Source organism: Lathamus discolor, chromosome 2 (genome assembly GCF_037157495.1).
Source record: "Lathamus discolor isolate bLatDis1 chromosome 2, bLatDis1.hap1, whole genome shotgun sequence".
NCBI classification, from domain to species: domain Eukaryota; kingdom Metazoa; phylum Chordata; class Aves; order Psittaciformes; family Psittacidae; genus Lathamus; species Lathamus discolor.
The window spans coordinates 135,893,733-135,917,097 of record NC_088885.1 but is presented as its reverse complement, the minus strand read 5'-3'; the positions used below and the strand labels follow the sequence as shown (position 1 = coordinate 135,917,097).

At 39.5% G+C, this 23,365-nt stretch overlaps 1 protein-coding gene across 1 annotated transcript; it reads right to left on the bottom strand.

Moving 5' to 3' along the window:
* Nucleotides 1-900: 900 nt before the first annotated feature.
* Nucleotides 901-22,800, bottom strand: CIBAR1 (CBY1 interacting BAR domain containing 1). The gene is given in 10 exon segments (XM_065668587.1): nucleotides 901-1,000; nucleotides 1,615-1,719; nucleotides 4,059-4,178; nucleotides 5,750-5,863; nucleotides 7,133-7,237; nucleotides 10,922-11,023; nucleotides 17,749-17,817; nucleotides 20,276-20,510; nucleotides 22,572-22,639; nucleotides 22,642-22,800. Coding segments are annotated over 10 exon segments (969 nt in total). The 5' UTR covers nucleotides 22,666-22,800; the 3' UTR covers nucleotides 901-973.
* Between the last annotated feature and the right edge of the window lie 565 nt (nucleotides 22,801-23,365).

Sequence of the window (23,365 nt, the reverse complement as noted above, 5' to 3'; positions counted from 1 at the left end):
GATGCAGGGGAGGAGAAGGAACGTGAAGCTCCTGAGGGAAAAAAAACAACTTTCTGTACCCCAGCTGCTAATCTTTTATTGGAAATTAAACTAAACACTGCTTCCTTTATTTTCCCCCCTCCCCGATTTCCTTTTTCATGGCATAGCACAAAAATAATTGCTATTTGCATATTTATATATATATGATATGAAAACCTGGTATAGTCGTGGAATTAACCATCTGTTTTGGAGATGGACTACATGACTTCACTGAATATGAAGTGGTAAAGTCATGATCATAATAATTTTGATGTTGTGATACAGATATTTATTGAAGTGCCCTACTTGCAGAAATAGAGGGGAATTAGTTACCTGGTTTAAAGTTCCTGGTCATTAGTGTTCTACTCCTTGTTAACAGTATGTAATTTTGGTGTAAAACTGTTTTCTGAGTTTAAAACAATCCTATATTGTGAAATCTTTATTTGTATTCTCATCACATTATTTTTTTGCAAAACCTGTTTTTTGACCTGTCAGAACAAGTATGCATTGCATACTTTGCATAAGTGGACAAAGGCAGCATCAGTATTTAAAATGCACTCCCTCATTTATTTCTGTAACTGTTAAAGAGTATTTGGTTATAACTTAAAAGATTGTTTTCCCAGTTACAGGTTTAAATTCCAGATTTATACAAGTGTTCTTTCCTCAGTGGATGCTAAAGCCGGAGATAAAACAATACAGCAGTAGCTTTCTGGCAGACAGCTGTATGCTGTTCAGAAATGAACATGCACAGCCACCATCTCCAAACAGGATAAGAAATTACACTCAAAATGTGTAATTTCTTGTATGTTTAACTGAATCGACCAGTTAAACACATGAAACTTGAACTATATACAGCATGTCAACTGATAAATGTCAACTATATAAAATATCAATTAGTTTTATTATAAAGGCACTTTTATTTTAAAGCAAAGCAGCATTCAACGTAGATACTGGGCTAGGTCCTTCTTGGTGAACGTTCATTCTGTATGTGTAAAGGAATCAAAAGTCATCTTAGTCAAGCCTGAAGAAAGTGAGAATGAGAAAACAGTAGACCTCACCCTGTCTTCTGCTGTCCAAAGATTTCATTTGGCTACCCACTAACAGGGTTATTGCTGTCATGAGTTTGGTGAGTACTACAGCTGCTTCAGGACACATAAACCAATTCTGATAGGTATAGCTAGAAGACTTAATAAATCCAAGAGGTGTGCAGCTAGAGAGTAAGGTAATATATTGGCAAAGTAATGAACAAACCCTTATGTTCAGAAGTGCTTGTCAGCTTAGCGCAGGTTTTGCACAATGTTCATCATGTTAAGTCTTAGCAAATGTGACTGCAGTATAACATTTATGCAAGTATAATACAGGATTCTACTTAAATATTTCATTTTCTAGCTACTGAAATTGTCGATTTTCAGCCGATTTTGTTCCATTATTTGAAACTGGAACTCTACTATTAGTGCCCATTCTTGCTTCTGCTGGAATTTTAAAAATGCAGCCTCAGTGAAGTTTTTGATTAACACACAAAGACTTTACATAAAGGGAAATACTTTTTTTCTCCAATAAAAAAAAGAGACTTTTAGAACAGTTTTGTTATCTCACTTCTTTTGGAGCATCTAATTCGTCCTCTTCGTCATCTTCCTCCTCTTCATCTTCATCTTCCTCTTCCTCCTCTTCTTCTTCCTCTTTTCTCAGTATACTGGAAATCTGCCAAAACAAAATCCAACAAAAGTAAATCAACTGTTCGTTCTCCTAAAAGAAGAAAATTTCTATTGGCATTCTCAGTCTAAGTACTTGCAGGTTGTTCCTTTGTGTGTGTGTGTGTGGGAAGTAGTTTAAGCCTTCAACTTATAGTAATACGCACAATGCCAACAGAAAGATACATGGCACAGAATATAAGTACAGTAATGAGTTTTTACAGCTAAGAAAATCCCCATAATCCTGAGCACTATTATAGGACACGGAAAACTATGTGTTGATCAAATTAATGTTAAAAATGAACAAGCTGTAAGTCAGGTTTTTTCTGAGTTGCCTGGTGAGGCAGCAGGCTCAAGATGACTATTAAGGCGTAATTTTATCTTGAAGACATCAAACCTCTTCAGTGAAGTGAAAAAATCAGCACTATGCTGCTCTGCGATGGTTTTGAGAATAAATTATTCAAAGTTTACTAGAAGAGTCTTGATTCATGTATGAACTTCTTTCCCTGCCCATCAGTGCTTGCCCTTCAGAATGATCCTTTTTTGGTTCATCAAATGTTAAAAACAAGTGCCAGCTGCCAAGCTCTCATCTCATCTGACAGATTCTGCAATCTATACTTTTTTCTAATGAGGGCTCAATCTAATTCCTATTGAAAATAGATTCTTCACAGAAGATGCAACATTTACAATTTAAAGTAGAATACATATTCTTTTTTTTCTATCCCCACGAGAAAAGAAACATTCAATTCAAAGATAGTTATCCAAGTCATCTGGAAAGCTTTTGAAAAATGATTTTAGGTTCAGCAGTTCTCTAAGGGCATCTGCAGCTCTAATTTTGGTTATATTTTCTGAGTTCTCTTATACACAGTGATATAATAAAACTTTAGTATTGAAGACAAAACTTCCTTTTTTTTTTTAAACAACCCCTATTTTAAAAGTCCTTGAATGCTGGTTATTAAATTGACTTCTGAGATCTCATAATTCATACAGCTATGTATGTAACAAAAGTTTTTTTGTGTGTGCATAAAGCAAACTGCAATCATTGAACTAATGAAAGCAGAAAAATCGTTAAGTCTTGTTGATGCTCACAAAGTACATAATTTAGCTTGAAGCAAATGCTTGCTTACAAATCTCTGAATATAACAGAAAATGGAGTTAATAATTTGATGAAGCTGGGTTAACTTGAGTCTAAATGCCTAAAACAGCACTGTTTCACTCTGTGAAAGAAGAAAAAGACAATGACACTGATTTGTAATTGGAGAGCAAGGAGTGCTGCAGATTGAGCCTGTTAAAGGTAGCTTCATTGCACTGGATAGACTCATTTTCCAAGTTTTTTCTAGTTAAGAGCATCTAAAATTCTTAAGAAGAACTTCAGTCCTATTTCTGAAACAGGAGGTGCTATGTTGGCTTTAAGGTTTTTTTCCTGCTTGCTACCCAAGTACCTCTGACCATGCTGTAATTAACTAAATAGTAAATTAAATATTAACACTGGTGGTGGTGAGGTGGTAGTCAGATACCTAAACCTAAGAGCCAAAAAGGATCAGAGTAAGGAAAGTGAGAAAGGAAATTAATTCATGTTATTTTGCCATAAAGCTAGAACATATGGGTAAATGAAAATTCAATTTTTGATTACTTAATGCTGAAAAAAATAATTAAAAAATGTAATGGAATCTGACAACTTGTTGCTCAAAATGTTATGTGAAAATGAATTCTCTTAAGTTTGCACATAGGTGGTGACTGTCCTTGTTTAAGTTAAGCTGCATGTTTCACTGTGTGCTACTGCAGAGAGCATGCTAGTTCCTTCCTCATGTCTTACACAGCAGACAGTGTTGGAGCACTGGATATAGACATTTTCAACTGTGGTTAAAATGATGCTTTGCTGTCTTAGAGGGCAGGTGCAAAACTGTTAGCTATATTAAATGCATGTGGATAAAACCTGTTAAGTTTAATTTAAAATATCTGGAAAAGGTCATTCGCTTCTGCTGTAGTTCTGCCTAAATTACAGCATACCACCCTGCATCAATAAAATGAAATGCTGAAGTTAAAATTGCCAAGTAAACAAAGGGATTTACAAAAGATAATGAGTACTTAAATAGCCTTTTCAGAAATCGTGTAAAATTATCTGAAATAGTCATGTTTAAAAGAAGACCATAACCCCTAAAGAGGTTTTCTCATAGTGGGGAGCCATCCTATAGAAAATGGTTTTCCTGGTGCACAGTAGGGTTTTTTTATCTTTGGAGCTGTCCTGAACTGAGTGAAGTTAGTGTATCCATGTACGCATCCATGCAGCTAAGGCTCTACCTTAAGACATCCTTTTAATACAGTGACCTAGCATTTAATTTTTCTTACCTGTACTGTCCTCAGTGAAGATTTTAAGGAGCCAGTTCTTTGCATGGGGGACTTCGAATTTGCACGAACTATGTCTAAGCGAGATTGATAGTCTGGTGGATGAAGTGAGCTCCGAAAAACCTGTTCAGATGTAGAAAGCTGTGATTTAGGTGCCATGACACATTCACCAAGACTAAATCTAACAAAAATGCAGCACTGGACAGTTACACCTGCTTTAGAGATCTGCATCAACAGTAGCTGATCAACACTTCTAGTTGAAACATCCTTGCTCAGCCTGAGATCTGTCATTTACTGTGGTCAAAGAGATCTGAGGGGATTTACCAGGTGGAAAACTGCAGTAGTTCCCCATTGACATACACAGCTGAGTTTCAGGCTAACCTAGAGGTACGAGCCCCAGCAACTCCCTTCAGGTCTCCATTTCTTGGAGATGGCACTCTTAGCCCCTTCACCAGCAAATCCCTGCCGCCAGTCACAGCTGCATCAGAAAAAAATTCAGCTGATATGTTCAGCTGTGCAGCTCAAAGAAAATTTGGGGAACCCTTAGAGTACAAGAGAGACTATAATATACATTGTATTTACAAGTTCTTTCCAACAGACAGAAAGAATAAATTTTAAGACTTAACAGCCTGATGCTGTTTATGCAACACCTATTAAAAAAAGTCAAGGAAGATAGCAGAATTACGATCACTATTTTTATGGAGAGTAAATATTGTCAAATTAACAGGCAATTTAAAAGGAGATTAGAAATTTGGTTGTGAAAGATAAAGTACTCACTTGAAGGATATTTTTGAACTGATGCCACATGACATTTTAATTGTAAAACTAGAACAGTACAAAACTGCCATGGTGTAGTTAAAGTAAAAATACCAAGCAGTCTCAAATGTGACTGTCACTAAAGAATCATGATTCTGTATGTCTTACACTAAATGAATACTGCCATCCTTGGTCCTCGGCTGTTGTCATGGGGAAAAAAAAAAAAGTACTGATAAGATTTACAAAAAACCCACAAAACAACAAAAAACAAACAAAAAGACCAAAATGATCCAACTTTCTTGACAGCTGAACACAGATATACAAGTTTAAAGGTCCAACATCCAGAAGAAATGCAAGAATGTATAAAGGACTGAAAAACATGTCTTGGGAAAGGGAGACTAACTCAGAGAACAGAAAGGGTGACTTGAAAGGGAGGTGTAATTGCCATAAGGTAAAAAAAGCAATTTGATTACAAATATCTCCTAATTCTAGAACAGTCTAATAAAAAATGACTGAAAAACAAAAGCAAATAAAACTCAGAATAGAGAGATTTTTAATGAAGTAATTAGTCTTCAGAACATCTCACAGCAGTTTAAGATTGTCTCTACTGTGCATCTTTACAGTGAGATCACTGCAGAGGTGTTCTTTAAGAACTATGATGAGGTGAGTTGGGAGTGGCTGTTAATTTAGGAAGGTCTCTGTGTTTTGTGGGAAAGATTAGATTGCCACTGCAGTTCTCTGTTTTTAACACCTCTGAGTTTGTAAACCTGCACGCTCTTCCTGTAGAAGTGCAAAAAAGGCTCAGTATATGTAAGAAGCTTACTTTGGGAACCAGAAACATACGTTACATTTTCTGCCTGTGACATGGATAGTCCCTAAGTGTGGAAACTTTTTTTATGTAGTATGTAAATTGAAAAGCAAATCTTAATCACTCTTACCTCTAAATCTTCTTCTTCATCAATATTTTGGATATTTTGGTAGGCAGCAGTATATATCTCTAAAGCTTTCCCATGGAATAACATTTCAATGGTTATAAATTCAGAAAATATGTTCTAAAAGCAAACAAAACCAAAGGTTTTCTTAATGCAGTAAAGTACATTTTCACTTCAAGAAATTTCTGAATTCTGTGCTTGGTAATTACGTGATACAATTAACTGCACGATACCAAGTAATTTTAAGTAGTTGGACCTGAACTTTAGAAATCAAATACAAATGCTGGCTGGGCCGTCACTTGCACAGTTGTCATTTCATACTAAATTCTAAGTAAACACTCGAAAAGCAAGTGCAGACTCATTAGGAATGAATAAAATGTCATGCTGAAAACTCACTTAATGTTCCGCGGTATGTATTTGCAAGATGTAGTCAGTGGATTTTTTGCTTTACTGTATCTTTTTTTTTGCTTTACTTTTACCTTTTTTAACAGGTTGGGGATAAATTATCTCTAAATGATATAAAAATATATAAATTTATATCTATATATAGTAAATATTTACATTCCATGTAAACATATAATTTATATATCAGTATATAAATATATGTAATTATATATATTTTTATATATATGATTTACAGATAATGACATTTTATATAACAAAATACACTTTATATATAAACCCCCTACTTGATGACATCTTCAGATCTCAGGCAATCTTCTTCATATTACTGTAACATCAAGTTACATCGTTGGTTTGGCTGTTTTTTTTCAACCATCTTTCATTCTTCCATATTTAGTCTGTCTCCCCTCCAACAAAAAAGTATCTTACATCAACAATTTTATAATTCAATCTGAGATCATATAATGGAAGTGGTTTTAAGTCACTACAGTCTTTGGGACTTACGCCACAATGTTTTACATTAAGAGAGAAATGAAGGCTTTGATTACTTGCAGTTACTAAACATTTTGCGCTTTCAGCATCAGTAAAAATTTTAACTGGAGTAACCCCCACAAATCTCAGCATGGATAGATATATTATTTACTTTTGACTGTTTCTGATAATATTGCTGATATTAATCTGCATACATCATTCCACTGACAAATACAGCTACCAGTAAAGTAGAACACAGCAAATGTTGGAAGGTGCAGGCTCTAAACAATTAGGTACAGCAAAGTTCTGAATTCAATAAACTAAGGATAATGGATAAGGATTTTTTAAATTCAAAACTTCAAAATACTTGGATTATGAAATACTCATGAATATCACAAGATTTGCATTTATATAGGCTTAAGTTAATACTAAACATTGCTAATCTTGCCAAAGAGTATAGGAATTATATTATGCAAGATGAAATGTGATGTCACACTGAAATGTGAGCACACGTACTTTTATGTCCCTTATTTTCTGTTTCTCAAAGTTATCAATGGTTTCCTTTAATTGCTGAGTTGTTCGAGTAGCATCCAGTGAAGCTCTCTGCAATTCACTTTCAGCCTGGTAAAGGTAACATAAAGGTGAAATTAGTCCTGTGTTTGATACAAAGATATTTGCTCTAATTGCCATGAAAACATTTAAGTCTGGGTATCCAAAATACTACATATCTAAGTTAGTGTATTTGTAAATTTATTTGCATCTTAATAAACAAATAAAGGTGCCTTCTTTGTAACTTTTGAAATGTGAAAAATGACTAGCTGCAGCCAGTCAGGAAAAGTCCCACTGGCCTAATCTATGTTCTGCTAATAGTCATCTGCTAATTCCACTGAGGCTGATGACAGTGACTGAGTTCAGGGAATAAACCCAGCACAAGGGTTTACCCTTCAGAAAAGTTGAGGGTTTTTTTTAAAGGAGTAAGGAGAGGGCCTTTACACCTTTTAAAAGAAGGTGTAAAGGAGAGGGCAGGAGGGCACAGGCCAGAGTGGTGGATGAGCAGAAAAGATCACCCTTTATTTACAAGCGCAGACCAGCCTGCTGGGTCTAGGATTAATCTTTTCCATGTGATGAACCTCATCTTCCTAAGTTTTTATAAATTATATAAATATACAGTAGAGCAGCAGCTGGAACTAATGCACTTTTCATGTAAGTATTTCAATCAACAGACTAGAGTTTTAGATTTTTAGATCTAAAAGCATTTCAGGTATATTTTTATATTACTAGCATATTTTATAAAAAACATCTGCAGTAGGGCACTGGGAAGTGGACACACCAGTCAGTCCCTGATGCATAAATACACAGTTTTTCTTATTTTGTTGCTTCAAAAAGCATTTTAGATATGTATTTTACTTAGATATAACTACAAACTGTATAGAAATGCATGCTACCATTTAAATAAAGGTATTGAAGCTATTCTGGTTAAGTAAAGTCTGAGAACTGTGTACTATGCAAGGCCAGGTTGGATGAAGCTTTGGGTGGGATGGTTTAGTGTGAGGTGTCCCTGCCTATGGCAGGGGGGTTGGAACTAGATGATCATGAGGTCCTTTCCAACCCTAACTATTCTATGATTCTATGATACTATTACAAAGTAACAATGTAAGGATGTAAGAGCTTGATCTTTAAGACTGTAAAATTTGTGTCTAAACTTATTTTCCATGCATTACTGGTCAAACGGAACTAGTGAAGACAATATTTACTTACAGCCTCTGTTAGCGAGTATCATAGTATATTTTGTCCTGAGATTTGGGAATAGTATATGGATCAAGTAATTGAATCCTATAATCAAGGTGTAGAGTTCTTCCCAGATCTAGTTTAGTGTTGCCGGTATATGGAAACCTAAGGCATAAAGTGTGCTCTGTCTCTTCTTTTTCTCTGATTAAAATCTGTTAACCTTATATTACACAATTATCAATTTGAAACAATCTTACAAAAATGGCTTAAAAGTCATAGGCACAATTCTGCCATTACCAGGCAAACAAACTTGGTAATCATCTTCAGTAATATATAAGGTCACGTGTTCATCTCCCTTTCTTAATTTTGCCCAACACACGAGAGAAGCAGAGTAAGGAAAGACATTTTGTGAATTCTCAATTATTACTGTCAGTCATTCTCTGTAAATGAAGGCAGCTGTTATGCATAAGCAGCCCTTACACATGCAAATACAGCATGTTATTTCTAGGATAAATAAATGTATCTTCTTAATCCATCTTAAACAGACTGGCCAGATTTTGTGCACAGATGCTTTGGGAAAGGAATTTTGTTTGTTGCAGAGTGAAGTGTCTAAACTTGCAGAACCTGCATAGTTTGCACAACAGCAGTGTGGTATTTTCTCTTCTGGAGCACTCACCTGTGACTGGAAATGCCAGTAAAGGAAAACAATGGCAAAACAATATTCATAGAAGTATCTGTTTTCACATTGTGAAGTATCTACCTCGGATATTTCAAAACTTCCGTGTATGTGGAGGGTGCTATTGTGATGTCTGAAGTTTCCTGGTGTAAGACATTACATACAGTTTGTTCCAGCTTTGCTAGAATTCAAGTATCCAGGCCAAAGTATTTCAGGACAGCTGTTTGTCTTGGACTCGGGGTTTGGTTATTTACTTATTTAAATACTGATAATAATAATAAAATAATAAAAATAACCAGACAACCTTGGTGGACCATTTCAGGATAAAAAATAATTGTGATTCAAAGGTGTACCACCGCCATCTTTCATAAGATGGACATAAATCTGGGACTGAGTACAGAGCCTTTGTTATCTGTGGCCAAAACTGTTACCTGCTGAAACATCACAGTTGCTTAAGAGAACCACTGCTGGAGCTGTGCTAACAAACATGATGAAGCCTCTCTCAAACGTAAAAGCGGACCTGCATACATATTCAGGATTGAATGAACATATTCCCACTCCCAGTACTTTTTATGCATTTTGTGTTGCTCACTTTAAAATGCCAATATACAGCGTTTGATCTCTTTGGCCATATGCAAAAGCAGACTGTACTGAGGTTTAATAACTCTTCAGGCAGCATCTTAAGTACAGAAAACACAGGTGCTACAAGACGCTGAGCCACAGGAGGATATTTGGGAGTAGCTTAGAAAAGAGAAAAGAAGAAAGAAGCAAAGTGCCAGCCACATACCCATGAAATCAACTGGGAATTAGCACATACCCATGAAATCAACTGGGAATTAGCACAAGAGGGAGAAAAATGCACCCAGTCTCCCTAAAAGCTTACTGTTAGCATTTACTTCCAATGGAAGAAAACTGCATCACAGCTCAAGTTCTAGCCCTACGGCTGACATCTGTGTGTCTTTATTACATGAGGCATTCTAATTAGTAATCACTTAATTTAACTGCTTTAATTAATATTAAATGGGAATTCTTTGGCACAGACAAAAATAAAACGTAATTCTCCTGGGTGGCATCTGACCACCAGAGGAATTTCTGCTCTTTCTGCAGTCCCATGCCCCAAACACTAGAAAGATCCTAATTTCTGAAATAAAGTTGATGAAATCCAATGAAGACTAAGACTGCCTCGCTCCTGAGTCCAATACTAGAGTGTAATAAAACAAACAGCATATTATTATGAACTTAAATGCTGTACCATAATTCATACAGGGACTGAAGTGGGATTGCCTTCATCCCCTTTATTTTGTCATTCTTAGATTCTGATTGCTTCAGAATTTGAAACTTCAGTGAGATTTTAATGGAAATTCTGAGGAAGCTTTTTTTCCCTCTGTGATGCCTAATGGCATACTGCGGAGGGTCACTGGTCTTTTGAAAGGAAGAGTAGTCTGGCTGAGTATTCTACTAACAGAATAACAACTTTTCATGCTTCATCTCAGTTGGAGGAAAGTCAGACCCCATCTAGAGCATCATCTAGGTACAAGGAAGCACAACAACTACCAAAGTGACAAAAAAAAAACCCACCCAACCCCCCTCACATAAGTAAAAAAGGAGTTGTCTGATTACACTTTCAAAAACCTCCAAATCCCCAGATGTGATCTGTGCCTACTTCTGCATACACATATCAAATGCTTTGTAGGGTTTTTTTAATAAAAAAGGGACTAACAAAGCAGCTCTTGTAAGCTGTAACTTACAATAACATCATAAGGTTTAAGGAAAGATTGAACATCAATATAGGAAACAGTCTCTCTAAAGAGCATTCTTCTCATATTAATTTATAAACATATTAGTTTAATTCCTGAGAATTTAAAAAAATATTTCTTATAACCATTAGAAATAGAGGATACAATAATGTGTCGATCTGATGGATTCCGCTGGCGTGTCTTTTCCAGTTGAGACAATTGCTTGGCTTCTCGGTTCTTTGCTGTTAAAGTTGCTTTAAGATCATTCTGGAAATAAAACGGTTTAGACATGTTTGAAATAGATCTAGGAAAATACAAAAATGCACTTTTCTTCACACATACATTGCTTAGAAAACATAAGTGAAACTTCCGCTTTAAATAAAACCAGATTTTACTGATCTTTATTCTATTAAATGATCCCCTAAAAGAGAAGTTAGTGGAGATCAAGAGCATTTAGCACCTTGCACAACTCTCTGCAGCACACACTACAATTTAAAATGTGGGGGGAAAAGAGAAAAAAATATTTACAGCTTTTTGTGAAGAGCACAGTAGATGGCCAAAAGCTGAGATCCCCAAAGCACAAAGACAGGCCCATTGCAGACTTAGCAATGGAATAAAGATGCCACTTAGAAATAAAAAGTGGCATTTAATAGATCAGTAAGAAAAGAAACGAAACAGGCAGCAGTCAATACCAGTCAGAAGTTATTAAGAACACAAAACTGCTACACAGAGCTTAAGGGGCCATAGAAAATCCATGACTGAAAGGGTTAAACTGCATATTTATAAATGCAGTTAGTAAAGTGCCTAAATACAATTGGAACAAAATACATCTTAGTAATGATATAGCTAGAAAAGATGAAACTTGCTGATCTAGAAAAGGCAGAAACTGTTGCTAAATATTTATGCTTCTCACTTCTAAAGGAGGATGTACTTCAGGAAGACCTGTGACAGTTTTAAGAATGGTTACATACCACTCTCAAATTCTTGTTCATGCTGTAAGAATGTGTTCCGCAAGTAGTGTGGCATACATGGAATATGAAATTGCCAGTCAGATGTTTATCACTCTATTGACCTTGGTATGGGAAATGGTATTAATTTTGATGGCTCTGATTTAAAGGAACAATTCCTTAGAACAAGTGGAAATACAGCCCAAGGGAATCGTCTCACAAAATCTGAGACAGGAGTTGGGCATGCATTTCAAACCATCATTTCTTCTAAAAAGGCCAGAACAGAGCAGATTAAAGACTATAATCTTGGGAAGTTGTTTGTACTCCTTCCTTGGATTTTAGGATTTTAACATAGTTGTAGGTCTCCTTCACATGTAAAGACACTCAACCAAGAATGCATCTCTTTTAAAAGTTTTGTGATCCTGTGACCTGTGGTCTAGATCACTAGCCAGTGACAAGCACAAACATGCCAAGTTTCCACATGCTGTGTTTCTTCAATGGTGAATCTGTACATGAGGTCAGGGTCAAAACATGGCAGCTTCTTCATTGTTTCTGTCCTTACTGTCTGTTTGCATGTCCCTGTGTGTATGACTGTCATTTTGCTTCATCTTTAGGGACACAGAGATAGTTTCTTATAATAAAAGCAACTTCATCTTTAGTCCTTCAAAACTAATTTTGCTGCTGTTCTTTCAAAAGGGAGTTTTACACCACCTTTAAGGACATCTGAAGGACTGTTGGAGAGGGCTTTCCTTTTTCCTTTATTAAAACCATGCAAGAAGAGCAATGATAGGAAAAAAAAAAGCATTACATTTTAAAATTTAAATTAAAGGTAGAAAACAGGAAGACCTTCATTTGTACCACTGAACAAAATAGGTTTGTATTTAATGCATGTTTAGTATTATTTAATGATGACCGTGCTAGTTATTTAATGATGACCGTGCTAGTTATGAAGGGGGGAGGGGATTTAACTGGGCCTGTTGGGGACAAGCCCAAGAGGAACATGCTAGGGATTGAAGGATGGCGGGCTAAGGAGGACTATCAATCTCTTGTTTCACTTGTGGGAAAGGATAGCTTTTTAGACCCTGTCCCGCAGGGGAAAAAGGGTACTAGGACTGGCTCCCTGAAATGCCTGTACACCAATGCACGCAGCATGGGGAATAAACAGGAGGAGTTAGAAGTCTGTGTGCGGGCTAAAGGTTATGATCTAGTGGCGATTACAGAGACATGGTGGGACAGTTCACATGACTGGAATGTGGTCATGGATGGCTATGTCCCTTTTAGGAAAGATAGGTCAGCAAAGCGAGGTGGTGGAGTTGCTCTTTACGTGAGAGAGCAACTAGAATGTATTGAGTTCTGTCCGGGGTCGGATGAGGAGCAAGTGGAATGTCTGTGGGTACGAATCAAGGGGCTGACTGGCACGGGTGATACAGTTGTGGGGGTCTATTACAGACCTCCTGATCAGGACGAAGGAGTTGATGAGGCTTTCTACAGGCAACTGGAAGTAGCCTCGCGACTACATGCCTTAGTCGTCGTGGGGGACTTTAACTACCCCGATATTTGCTGGAAGACTCACACAGCCAGTCATTCACAGTCTAGGAGGTTCCTCGAGTGCATTGATGATAATTTCTTAATGCAAATGGTGGACGTACCAACTAGGAGAGCAGCGCTGCTAGATTTAGTACTCGCCAACAAGGAGGGTTTGGTCGAAGTGGTGACGGTCAATGGCAGCCTTGGCTGCAGTGACCATGAGATGGTGGAGTTTAGGATCCTGTGTGGGAGGAATAGAATACCTAGCAAAGCCACAGTTCTGGATTTCCGAAGGGCCAACTTTGGCCTCTTCAGTCAACTGCTAAGGGAAGTCTCATGGGAAAGTGTACTAGGCGGTAAAGGGGCTCAAGATAGTTGGTTAGCATTCAAGGACCGCTTCTTCCAAGCTCAGGATCGGAGCGTCCCAATGAGTAGGAAGTCAAGTAAGGGATCTAGGAGACCGGCGTGGTTAAACAAGGAGCTGCTGGGCAAACTCAAGTGGAAAAGGAGAATCTATGGATTATGGAAGGAGGGGCTGGCCACTTGGGAAGAATATCGGACAGTTGTTAGAGGATGTAGGGAGGCAATTAGGACAGCTAAGGCCTCCTTGGAACTCAATCTTGCTAGTCGGGTTAAAGACAATAGAAAGGGCTTCTTCAAACACATAGCAAATAAAACTAAAACAAGAGGCAATATAGGCCCACTGCTAAATGAAGTGGGTACCCTGGAGACAGAGGATATAAAGAAGGCAGAGGTGCTAAATGCCTTCTTTGCCTCTGTCTTTACTCCTGCAGACTCTCCCCGAGGGCCCCGGATTTCTATAGCCCCAGAAGGAGTCAGGACAAAGGAGGAGTTTGCTTTGGTAGATGAGGATTGGGTTAGGGATCAGCTATGCAAACTGGACATCTGTAAATCGATGGGTCCGGATGGAATGCACCCACGGGTGCTGAGGGAGCTGGCGGAGGTCATTGCTAGGCCACTTTCCATCATCTTTGGTAAGTCGTGGGAAACGGGCGAGGTGCCTGAGGATTGGCGGATGGCAAAGGTCACACCAATCTATAAGAAGGGCAAGAAGGAGGACCCGGGTAATTATAGACCGGTCAGCCTTACCTCCATCCCTGGAAAGATGATGGAACAACTTATTCTTGACTCCATCACTAGGCATATCAAGGATGAGGGGGTCATTAAGAACAGCCAACATGGTTTTATGAGGGGGAAGTCATGTATGACCAACCTTATAGCCTTCTATGAGGAAGTGACTAGGTGGAGGGATGATGGTAGAGCGGTAGATGTAGTTTTTCTTGATTTCAGTAAGGCATTTGATACTGTCTCCCACAGCATCCTCATAGATAAGCTAAGGAAGTGTGGGCTTGACGATCAAGTAGTGAGGTGGATCGAGAACTGGTTGAGAGGAAGAAGGCAGAGAGTTGTGGTCAATGGCGCAGAATCTAGCTGGAGGTCTGTGACTAGTGGAGTCCCTCAGGGGTCGGTGCTGGGACCGGTGCTGTTTAATATTTTCATCAATGACCTGGATGAGGGAACTGAGTGCACCCTCAGCAAGTTTGCTGATGACACAAAACTGGGAGGAGTGGCTGACACACCAGAGGACTGTGCTGCCATTCAGCGAGACCTGGACAGGCTGGAGAGTTGGGCGGGGAGAAACTTGATGAAATTTAACAAGGGCAAGTGTAGAGTCTTGCATCTGGGGAAGAACAACCCCATGTACCAGTACAGGTTGGGGGTTGACCTGCTGGAAAGTAGTGAAGGGGAAAGGGACCTGGGGGTCCTGGTGGATAGGAGGATGACCATGAGCCAGCAATGTGCTCTTGTGGCCAAGAAGGCAAATGGCATCTTAGGGTGCATTAGAAAGGGAGTGGTTAGTAGGTCAAGAGAGGTTCTCCTCCCCCTCTACTCAGCCTTGGTGAGGCCGCATCTGGAATATTGCGTCCAGTTCTGGGCCCCTCTGTTCAAGAAGGACAGGGAATTGCTTGAAGGAGTCCAGCGCAGAGCCACAAAGATGATTAAGGGAGTGGAACATCTCCCTTATGAGGAGAGGCTGAGGGAGCTGGGTCTCTTTAGCTTGGAGAAGAGGAGACTGAGGGGTGACCTCATCAATGTTTACAAATATGTAAAGGGTAGGTGTCAGGATGATGGAGCTAGGCTTTTTTCAGTGATATCCAGTGATAGGACAAGGGGCAATGGGTGTAAACTGGAACATAGGAAGTTCCACGTTAACATCAGGAAGAACTTCTTTACTGTAAGAGTGACAGAGCACTGGAACAGGTTGCCCAGGGGGGTTGTGGAGTCTCCTACACTGGAGATATTCAAGGCCCGCCTGGACAAGTTCCTGTGTGATGTACTGTAGGTTACCCTGCTCTTGCAGGGGGGTTGGACTAGATGATCTTTTGAGGTCCCTTCCAACCCTTGGGATTCTGTGATTCTGTGATTCTGTGCTAACAGTACTGACTTCCTGGCCAATCAGATTTAAAGTTGTGGCTGAAAGTTCTGACTTCCATGTAATATACTGTTGAGAATGCTAAGGAAGCCACTAGGGTTCTAGAAGTTACCATTGCCAAATTCAGCATTTTCTTTCTAGCACATAGTGACTTTGGAAGTACCTACAGGGACAGCACTGTTCCCTTCTCTACCTCTGTTCTCTGTAGCAACAGCCTCCATCAAACATACTTCTTCACTAGCCAAAGCCTGAGAAAGATTTGGTGCTACTATGGCTATAGTGGCGGAGCTATATGCAAGTCTTGGATGTACAAAGGTAGGGCACAGTTACATACATATTTTGTCCAGGATGCTGAAAACTCAAGGTGCAGAAAAATACCCTGAACAAAATATTCAGAAGCTGGGGAAAATGCTATTATGGTGAAGGAACTAAGGCCTAAATTATTAACTAACTGAAAAGAATGAATAATTGGTTCTTGTTATATGTTCCACTGAGATTAAAGAGCTCTGTGATGGTCTGTTTTTTTCTGGATTAAGGTATTTAGATGCTAGGAAAAACAAAGATTGGTGAACTCCTTCATTTAAAACACCACCACAAGCATCAACTAACCACTAAAACTACACTACAGACATGAAGAAAAGCATCCAGGAACAGAGTTGCCAAAAGCAGGAAAGTGAAGACATATATAGAACAGTGAAACAGAAATCCTAGAATCCTACAATTAAGCTGCATTACAGGGCAAGAATATTATACTAGTTTCCACTGAAGCTGCCAAATAGCTACTTAGCAAAGTAAACCTGGACATGTGAATGAAACAATTTTATTGTGATGGCAGTTAAAGGCCAACACTATTCTGATTGACCTGGGCCTCTTTAATGCATTTGATACCACAGGACATTCCTGTCTTAACACAGCAGAAGCAGCAACAGTTCCTTTTAGATAGAGCACAGAAATAGTTTGTAGACACCCTGGAACAGCTCCAACAAGTATCAGTGTGAACATCCCCTTCTTATAACATGCTATAATGACATTCTGCCTGGCTTTACTTAACTGGCTTATGTAGTTACAGGTGAAGCAGTCCTGCAGCTAGCACCCTGTGCTAGCTTTACATCAGTGACAAAACTTCCTTTTTCACTAAAAATACCCCAGTGGTTAGAGATGATAACTGAAGACCAGACAGTTGAAGTTTTAGCTTAGGTTTATGGTAACTGCCAAGTAACTGGAGGTAGGAAATAAAACCATTTAATGGCCTACATCTTTAGTGAAGTCTCTTTAGTGAAGTTCAAAGGTATGTTGATAAAATAGTTAATCCCACCTACAGTTTAGGAATGCTCTTGTACTCACTAGCTAAGATATACATTAAGTAATGCTGGCATTTATTTCTGGCATTGTGACAGGCAAAGACAACAGGAAATGCCGTTACTGTTACAAAGGATGACCAGGCTTCAGTTGCCTCTGTCCTTGACGTTTACTGGCTATTGGTGGTTATGCATTTCAAGACAGTATCTTCAATGCTCTGGAAGACCCAAGCACTGCAGTAGTGCTCTGTGTCTCCTCAGCAGTGTTGTCATAAACACATTAAACTTGTCTTCAAATCCCAACATTTATATCCTATAGAATACTCAGTCAGTTCTAGGTCTCACAAACTGGTTTTCACAATGACTATTCAGATACCAAATTCTAGGATACAGGCTTTGTAGGCTACAACTCTGCTAAGGACTACCACACGCAGTGACACTCAAACGCAGGATGCATTTCCTTCCTAACTGTTTCTCTAACAACCGAGACTGCTGTGCAGTGAGTTCCAAACACCCTACTCTGTTCTTCACAGTACTGAAAAGATGCAAGAACAAAACCATGAAAAATGCTGGTTTGAGACGTGACGCCACAATGTACTCAAATTAACCATGATGAACACACTAAGATTTTTGTACGTAAAATACCATCAAATAATGATCATTTTACCTTTTGATTGATACATATATTATGATACAGTAGAAGTTTGCAACCGAGTGTCCAGAACACCAAAATGTACCTTGTGAGAAAACAGACTTTTAACCTACCCTTTTAAGCTTCACTATGGTGCCATAACTTTTCAGTGGTTCAACAACCTTGGCTTCAAGCCTGTCAACCTACAAAAGAAATCACAAGGTCACTAAAATAATCCACATCTATAGTGTGCGGATACAGGAAATGGTTTTACTACTGATTCATCTTATTAGGAATTTAGTCCATTTATGGTTAAAATACAGTGGGGTGAAGGTTTTAAAAATATTGCAAAAAACCAGAATCAAATATATTAACCAGTAACTCATTTGTATTTTGAGGAGCTCAAGCAGTACATCAGGATAAATGGAACATGGAGATTCTAATAACTGAGCAGCACTGAATACATCAAACATTGCATCTTGGAGATCTGTAGCTTTCTGTCTAAAGTTAAATATCAGTGTATTTGCTCTACACTTGTTGATAGCAAAGATGGCTTAGTCCATAAACTGTCAATCATACTGTATGAAATGAAACACTTCTGTTCTTAAAAATAATGAAAACAGCATCATAGATACGAAAATCTTAAAAATATCAACAACAGGTTGTGTAAAATGCATGAATGCTCTCACAGATGAGTGCATCTGAATTTTTGTTTCAGTTCTCCTAGTTAGAAAAACAGCTACATATGGTCAGACAGGCAATAAGATAAGACCTGCCTGTTTGTCAAAATTGAATACACTGCCCAAATGGCCCCAGCATAAGCTGCTAATGACTTTGCACCATCTGGCCCTTGCTATTACATCCAAATTAGGACAAGGTGCATACTTCTACCAGAGATTGACAGACATTACACTCCCGTCTTAAAGTGGCAGTCGCAAGTCAGCCAAAATCTCTGCTGACTGAGCAAACAATTCTCCTTTACTACTCTCTACCAGTGCACTGTTAAACTGTTAATTTCACTTAAACTGCCAATAGAATAGAATAGGGCAGTAAGGTTCTAAATGAAGCATGTGACACAGACACACCAAATAACCTCCCCATCTTGCTTACTTATTCTTGCACATGTTGTGGAAGTACCTCATACCTCAGCATTTATACATCTAGCACTGCTGCTGGAGACCCTTACAAGCTAATTTTCTCTTGCCCACATTGCCAGTGTATATGAAAACTGGTTATTAATGTGATGCCCAAAAGAAATAAAGCTGAGGTTATCTGATTTTCACAAGCAAAGGAGAACTTCATTTAAATAAAAGCTTCTCTTTTGCTGCTTCTGCCTTTTCTCCTTCAAAAGGGGCTTGGGGACAGGCAAGGCAGGAGGATACAGGCCAGATGTTTTTAAAAACACACTTAAATTGAAAACAGCAAAACTCAAGTTGTTACATAGGTCCCGTGAAATTACAGAAATTCATCATTTAAAGGTGAAAGTGGACACAGAGGTCATGCAGTCTGACTTCACATATACCTTTGGACATAATATAAATTTAATCCATTAACAGAGTGATAAATTGCTACTGCATCAATTGAAGTATAAGGACCTATGTGTGGCTTAGCTGGAGCCAGATGCATAAGCACTTACGGAAAATAAAAATCCCACTATCCACAGCCTTGCATTTCTTCTTCTTAAAAATCTGGCCCTAAATACACTGTTAAAGATCTGTTGTTTTTTCTTGTTTTTCAAACCATCTACTTAATTTTTGAGGTATCCAGTCTAATAACTTGTTTTTAAAGGCTTTCTTTTTCTACTTTGTTAATACAGAAAGACTTGCTATGCTTCCTTAAAACAGTCCTGTATGAAAACATCAAGAATGTCAGCTACTTCAATTGTTTTGGTTGTTTTTTTTTCAATTATAATGCTTCTTAGCTATTCAAAACTGTAACTAGGAATTTTCTATGCCCTACTGAAAGAATAGATACGTACTTTAAAACCCAGTTTGAGTACATATGAATTTATTTTTTCCTAAATCTTTGGAATTCTGGATCATAAATTACAGTTTGAGTGGCCCTGCATACAGATGTGTTAAGTGGCGTAAGCACCTTTTGTTACACTCACACTTATTGAGCAGAAACATGTGGTCCAAATCAAGTTTGTATTTCTAGTGTTGAACTACAGGCTTATGAAATCTACAGTGGTCCCCAATAGCACCTCAGAGAGGCTGTCAGTTCCCAGTGATGGATTCCAGGTAGCATTCTCTTCCATATTGCTTCTGGTAATAGACTTGGCAGAAGGAAAATGACTGATTTTACCTTAGCAGCTGCTGGACAACTCAAGTCACAAAACTAAAAGAACACTTTATTAACCATAAATCATAATCCAAAGCCTAAGACAAATAAAAGACTTTGTCTTATATGTATGAGTGCTCATATGGATAGTTTCACTGACTCCAACAGGACTAACCACAGGCAGTTTTCACTAAAGTTATTAGCAGAGTAAATGATGAATACTTTGGCAGCGTGTCCTGCTCTGTCATTAATACATTTTAAAGTGTCTTCCCCTATATTACTCTTGTGGTACCAGAGTATATATTTGCCCTTTATTAATCACAGATAAGCGACTGAAAAGTTCAGATGGCAAACACAACATGTACAGCTTTAATTTTGTACCTCTGCCTGGCGATAGTCCTGAAGTCTGGAAAATTCATCTGCAAAGTTTTTCAGTCCAACTTTTAAGTTTGGTGTCTCTGTGGCTGCATATGCATATACTTCATTTACTAGAAGATCTGCTTTGTCTCGTAGTCTGGCAGTTTTACGTACATATCCAGCAAATATTTGGCACAATTCACCAAAATGTTTTTCCACATTTGAAACAGCATCTTGTATTTGTCTAGTCTGATTGTCCCTGGATACCAAAGAAAAATATGTGAGAAATAAGAAGGGGACAAATGTTTACAACACATACAGAAGAAAAGCTATGTAATTATACTATTAGTAATTTATACATGATTTGGATATCTCTTTTCAATGTAAAACAAATCTACTCTTAAAAAGATAAGGTTGTAACAGTTTGATGTACTATGTGTATTATGAATTAATAACAAACAAAAAAGCGCAAGATTTGTACTTAAAGATCCAATGGAGGAAAACCCTAATACGAATACCAGCTTGGAAGTTTTCCTCCTGTGGTTAATCAGAAGTTCACCATTACTGATGGCATTAATTACTAACATAGTGCGGTAAGAGAGACCTGCAGGTCTCAAAGAAGAGTGGGCCACACAACTTCCTGCAAGAATCTGCAATGTAAACAGACAAGTCAATGGTTGGAGAAATCAGGCAGTGGAGGGCAAATATGTAAAGGTATTAAATGTTCTTTAGATTGTGAACAGGTACCAAACTGCTCCTGGTCAGCACTACAGAGGGTAAATATACCTAAGAATTACAGAAGAAAAGTGAAGAGAAACAAGTACAAAGGTGAAAACTCTAAAAACATAGAACATTCATCCTTTTGTATTTGAACCAAATGCCTGGATATTTCAAGCCCCTGACTGATCCAGGTTGGATGGGACTTTTGATCTACTGGAAGGTGTCCCTGCCTATGGCAGGGGGGTTGGAACTAGCTGATTTTTAAGGTTCCTTCTCACCCAAACCATTCTATGATTATTAATGATCTAAATAAGTAACTCTTGAGTTTTTAATTCACATATTTCACTTGGTATTTTGCTTTCCTATTCCTGAATCATTTGATGGTCTTGTTCTAGTTATGCTTCAGTGATACTATTAAACCAAATCATTGTCAGTGAATTCATGCCAGTTGTTGGTCTGACTGAGTCAACTACAGGACAGTTTAGCCATCAGTAACTGCCAGATGCTGGGGTCCTCAGAAGCTTCTATGGTCTACATGAGGCAATTCATGTCAAGTGTTGGAATTCTCAGCAACAGAATTCACTCGTACCACTGTTGTGGTGAGGGACAGAAACGAAAGCTTCTTTCACATCCTTGAGCTATCCCAGCTCCAAATGCTGGCCAACATTTAAATATTGGCTTAGTATCAGAAAAAAACCCTCACAAATTTTAATGCTTTTAAGACAAAGCTGCAATGCAGTCAATTCAAATGAAGAACACCTTTCTTCAGGAACTCTTCAGAAAAACTCCTTCCTGCCAAAGTTCTGCTACAGGCAAACCCCGGTTGTGTTACTTCATGGCAAGCAGTCCAGAGGACTGTTCTTCAAAAGAGATTTTGGTCAAAGAAAACAAAAATACAAGTTGCTCAGGCCCCCAGGGAATGCTTGAGCACAGAACCCTTTGAACAGGAAAGGTTTCACCCAGCGTGTGGGAAGGTAAGAGTCTCGTTAAGTACTAATAAAGCTGTATTTCAAAGTTAATACCGTCTAATAAAGTCTTCAGTAAAAATCTTCCTACTTTACTGGAAGGTCTTCATGTCAGAAAGTGTTCCTCTCCCAGGGGGAAGCCTTAAACACGTTTCCTCACCTACTTTGCAGTTTTGATCTCACGCTACTCCCATGCAAACAATACTTAATTCTGGGCCATGAAACCCTAAATTTCCTTAGGTGCGGGTGTGAAAAGGGCTTTTTCCCTCCTCATTATTTCTGTCGGCTGAGAGGCAGCCCCAACATTATGAGAGAGGCCCAGTTAAACCTGTGTATCTGCACAGCACACTAAGCCCAGACAAGTTCTGCGGCCTTCCTCTGAGGCGAGCAGAGGCGGTTCCCCCACTCAGGGGGGTGGCTGCACTAAGGGGGACCGGGCCCGCATCGCCTCCTTGGCACCGCGGGCACCCTGACTGCGCCCGGGCCTCCTTCCCTGCCCGAGAAGGCCAGGCGGCGCGGAAGGCCGCCGCCACGCGAGCCCCCAGAGCAGCCCTCCGGGACACCGGCAGAGACCCGCAATAGGCCCCGAGGCGACGGCAGCCCCGGGCCTCCTCCGCTCCTCGCCGCCCCGTTACCTGGCGTCCATCCCGCGGCCCAGCAGCATCATGATGGCGGCGGCAACGACCCGGCGAGGAGGAGGGCGGTGCTCCGTGTGCGCTTGGTTTCCATGGACACCAACCGCCGCAAGCCCTCCCTCGGCTCCCCCCCAGCTCCGCCTCTGGCGCGGGGCCGTGCGGCTCCGGGTGGGCTTGGGAGACCGGCTTTTGGCCGCTGACACCCCCGTCCCTCCCGGCCGACCGAGCGCGGCCGGGCTCTGGACCCGCCGGAGGGCAGCGACTGAGCCGAGGCCTCCCGTTTGTGAGCTGGCTGACCCCCGGAGAAGCGTAGCTCAGGGCCCGGACAGGCGCAGGAGCAGACAGCGGAAAGGCTGGAGTCTGTCTCATTTTAAAAGTAGTAATATTAAATCCGTAAAACTCATTTTTGTGGTAAATCCTCTTTCCAGGCTTGGCAAGTGAGAAGCGGTACCAGGGGAAGCAGCCCATCAGGCTGAAGCTGGGCAGCCATGGGGAAAAATCCCTGTGAGCACCAGCAAAGGTCTTTAAAAAAAAGAGGAAAAAAAGCCCAAACAAAACCCCAAATCCGCTCTCTGTAAAGGCAATGTATTGGGAATGTTGCTTAGGGGCTGTGTGACATCCTCCTCAGTGCTGGCGCTGAAGAAAGGCTGCTGCAAAGTCCCAGCGTGTGGTGCGCAACACAAACTCAGGGCTGTTAAAGGAGGAAAAGGAGGAATTGTGCTTTGTCCAGCACAAACCCACTCGAGCGTACAGCAGTGCACGAGAGCTGCGGGCTTCGACAAGTGTTAGCATGC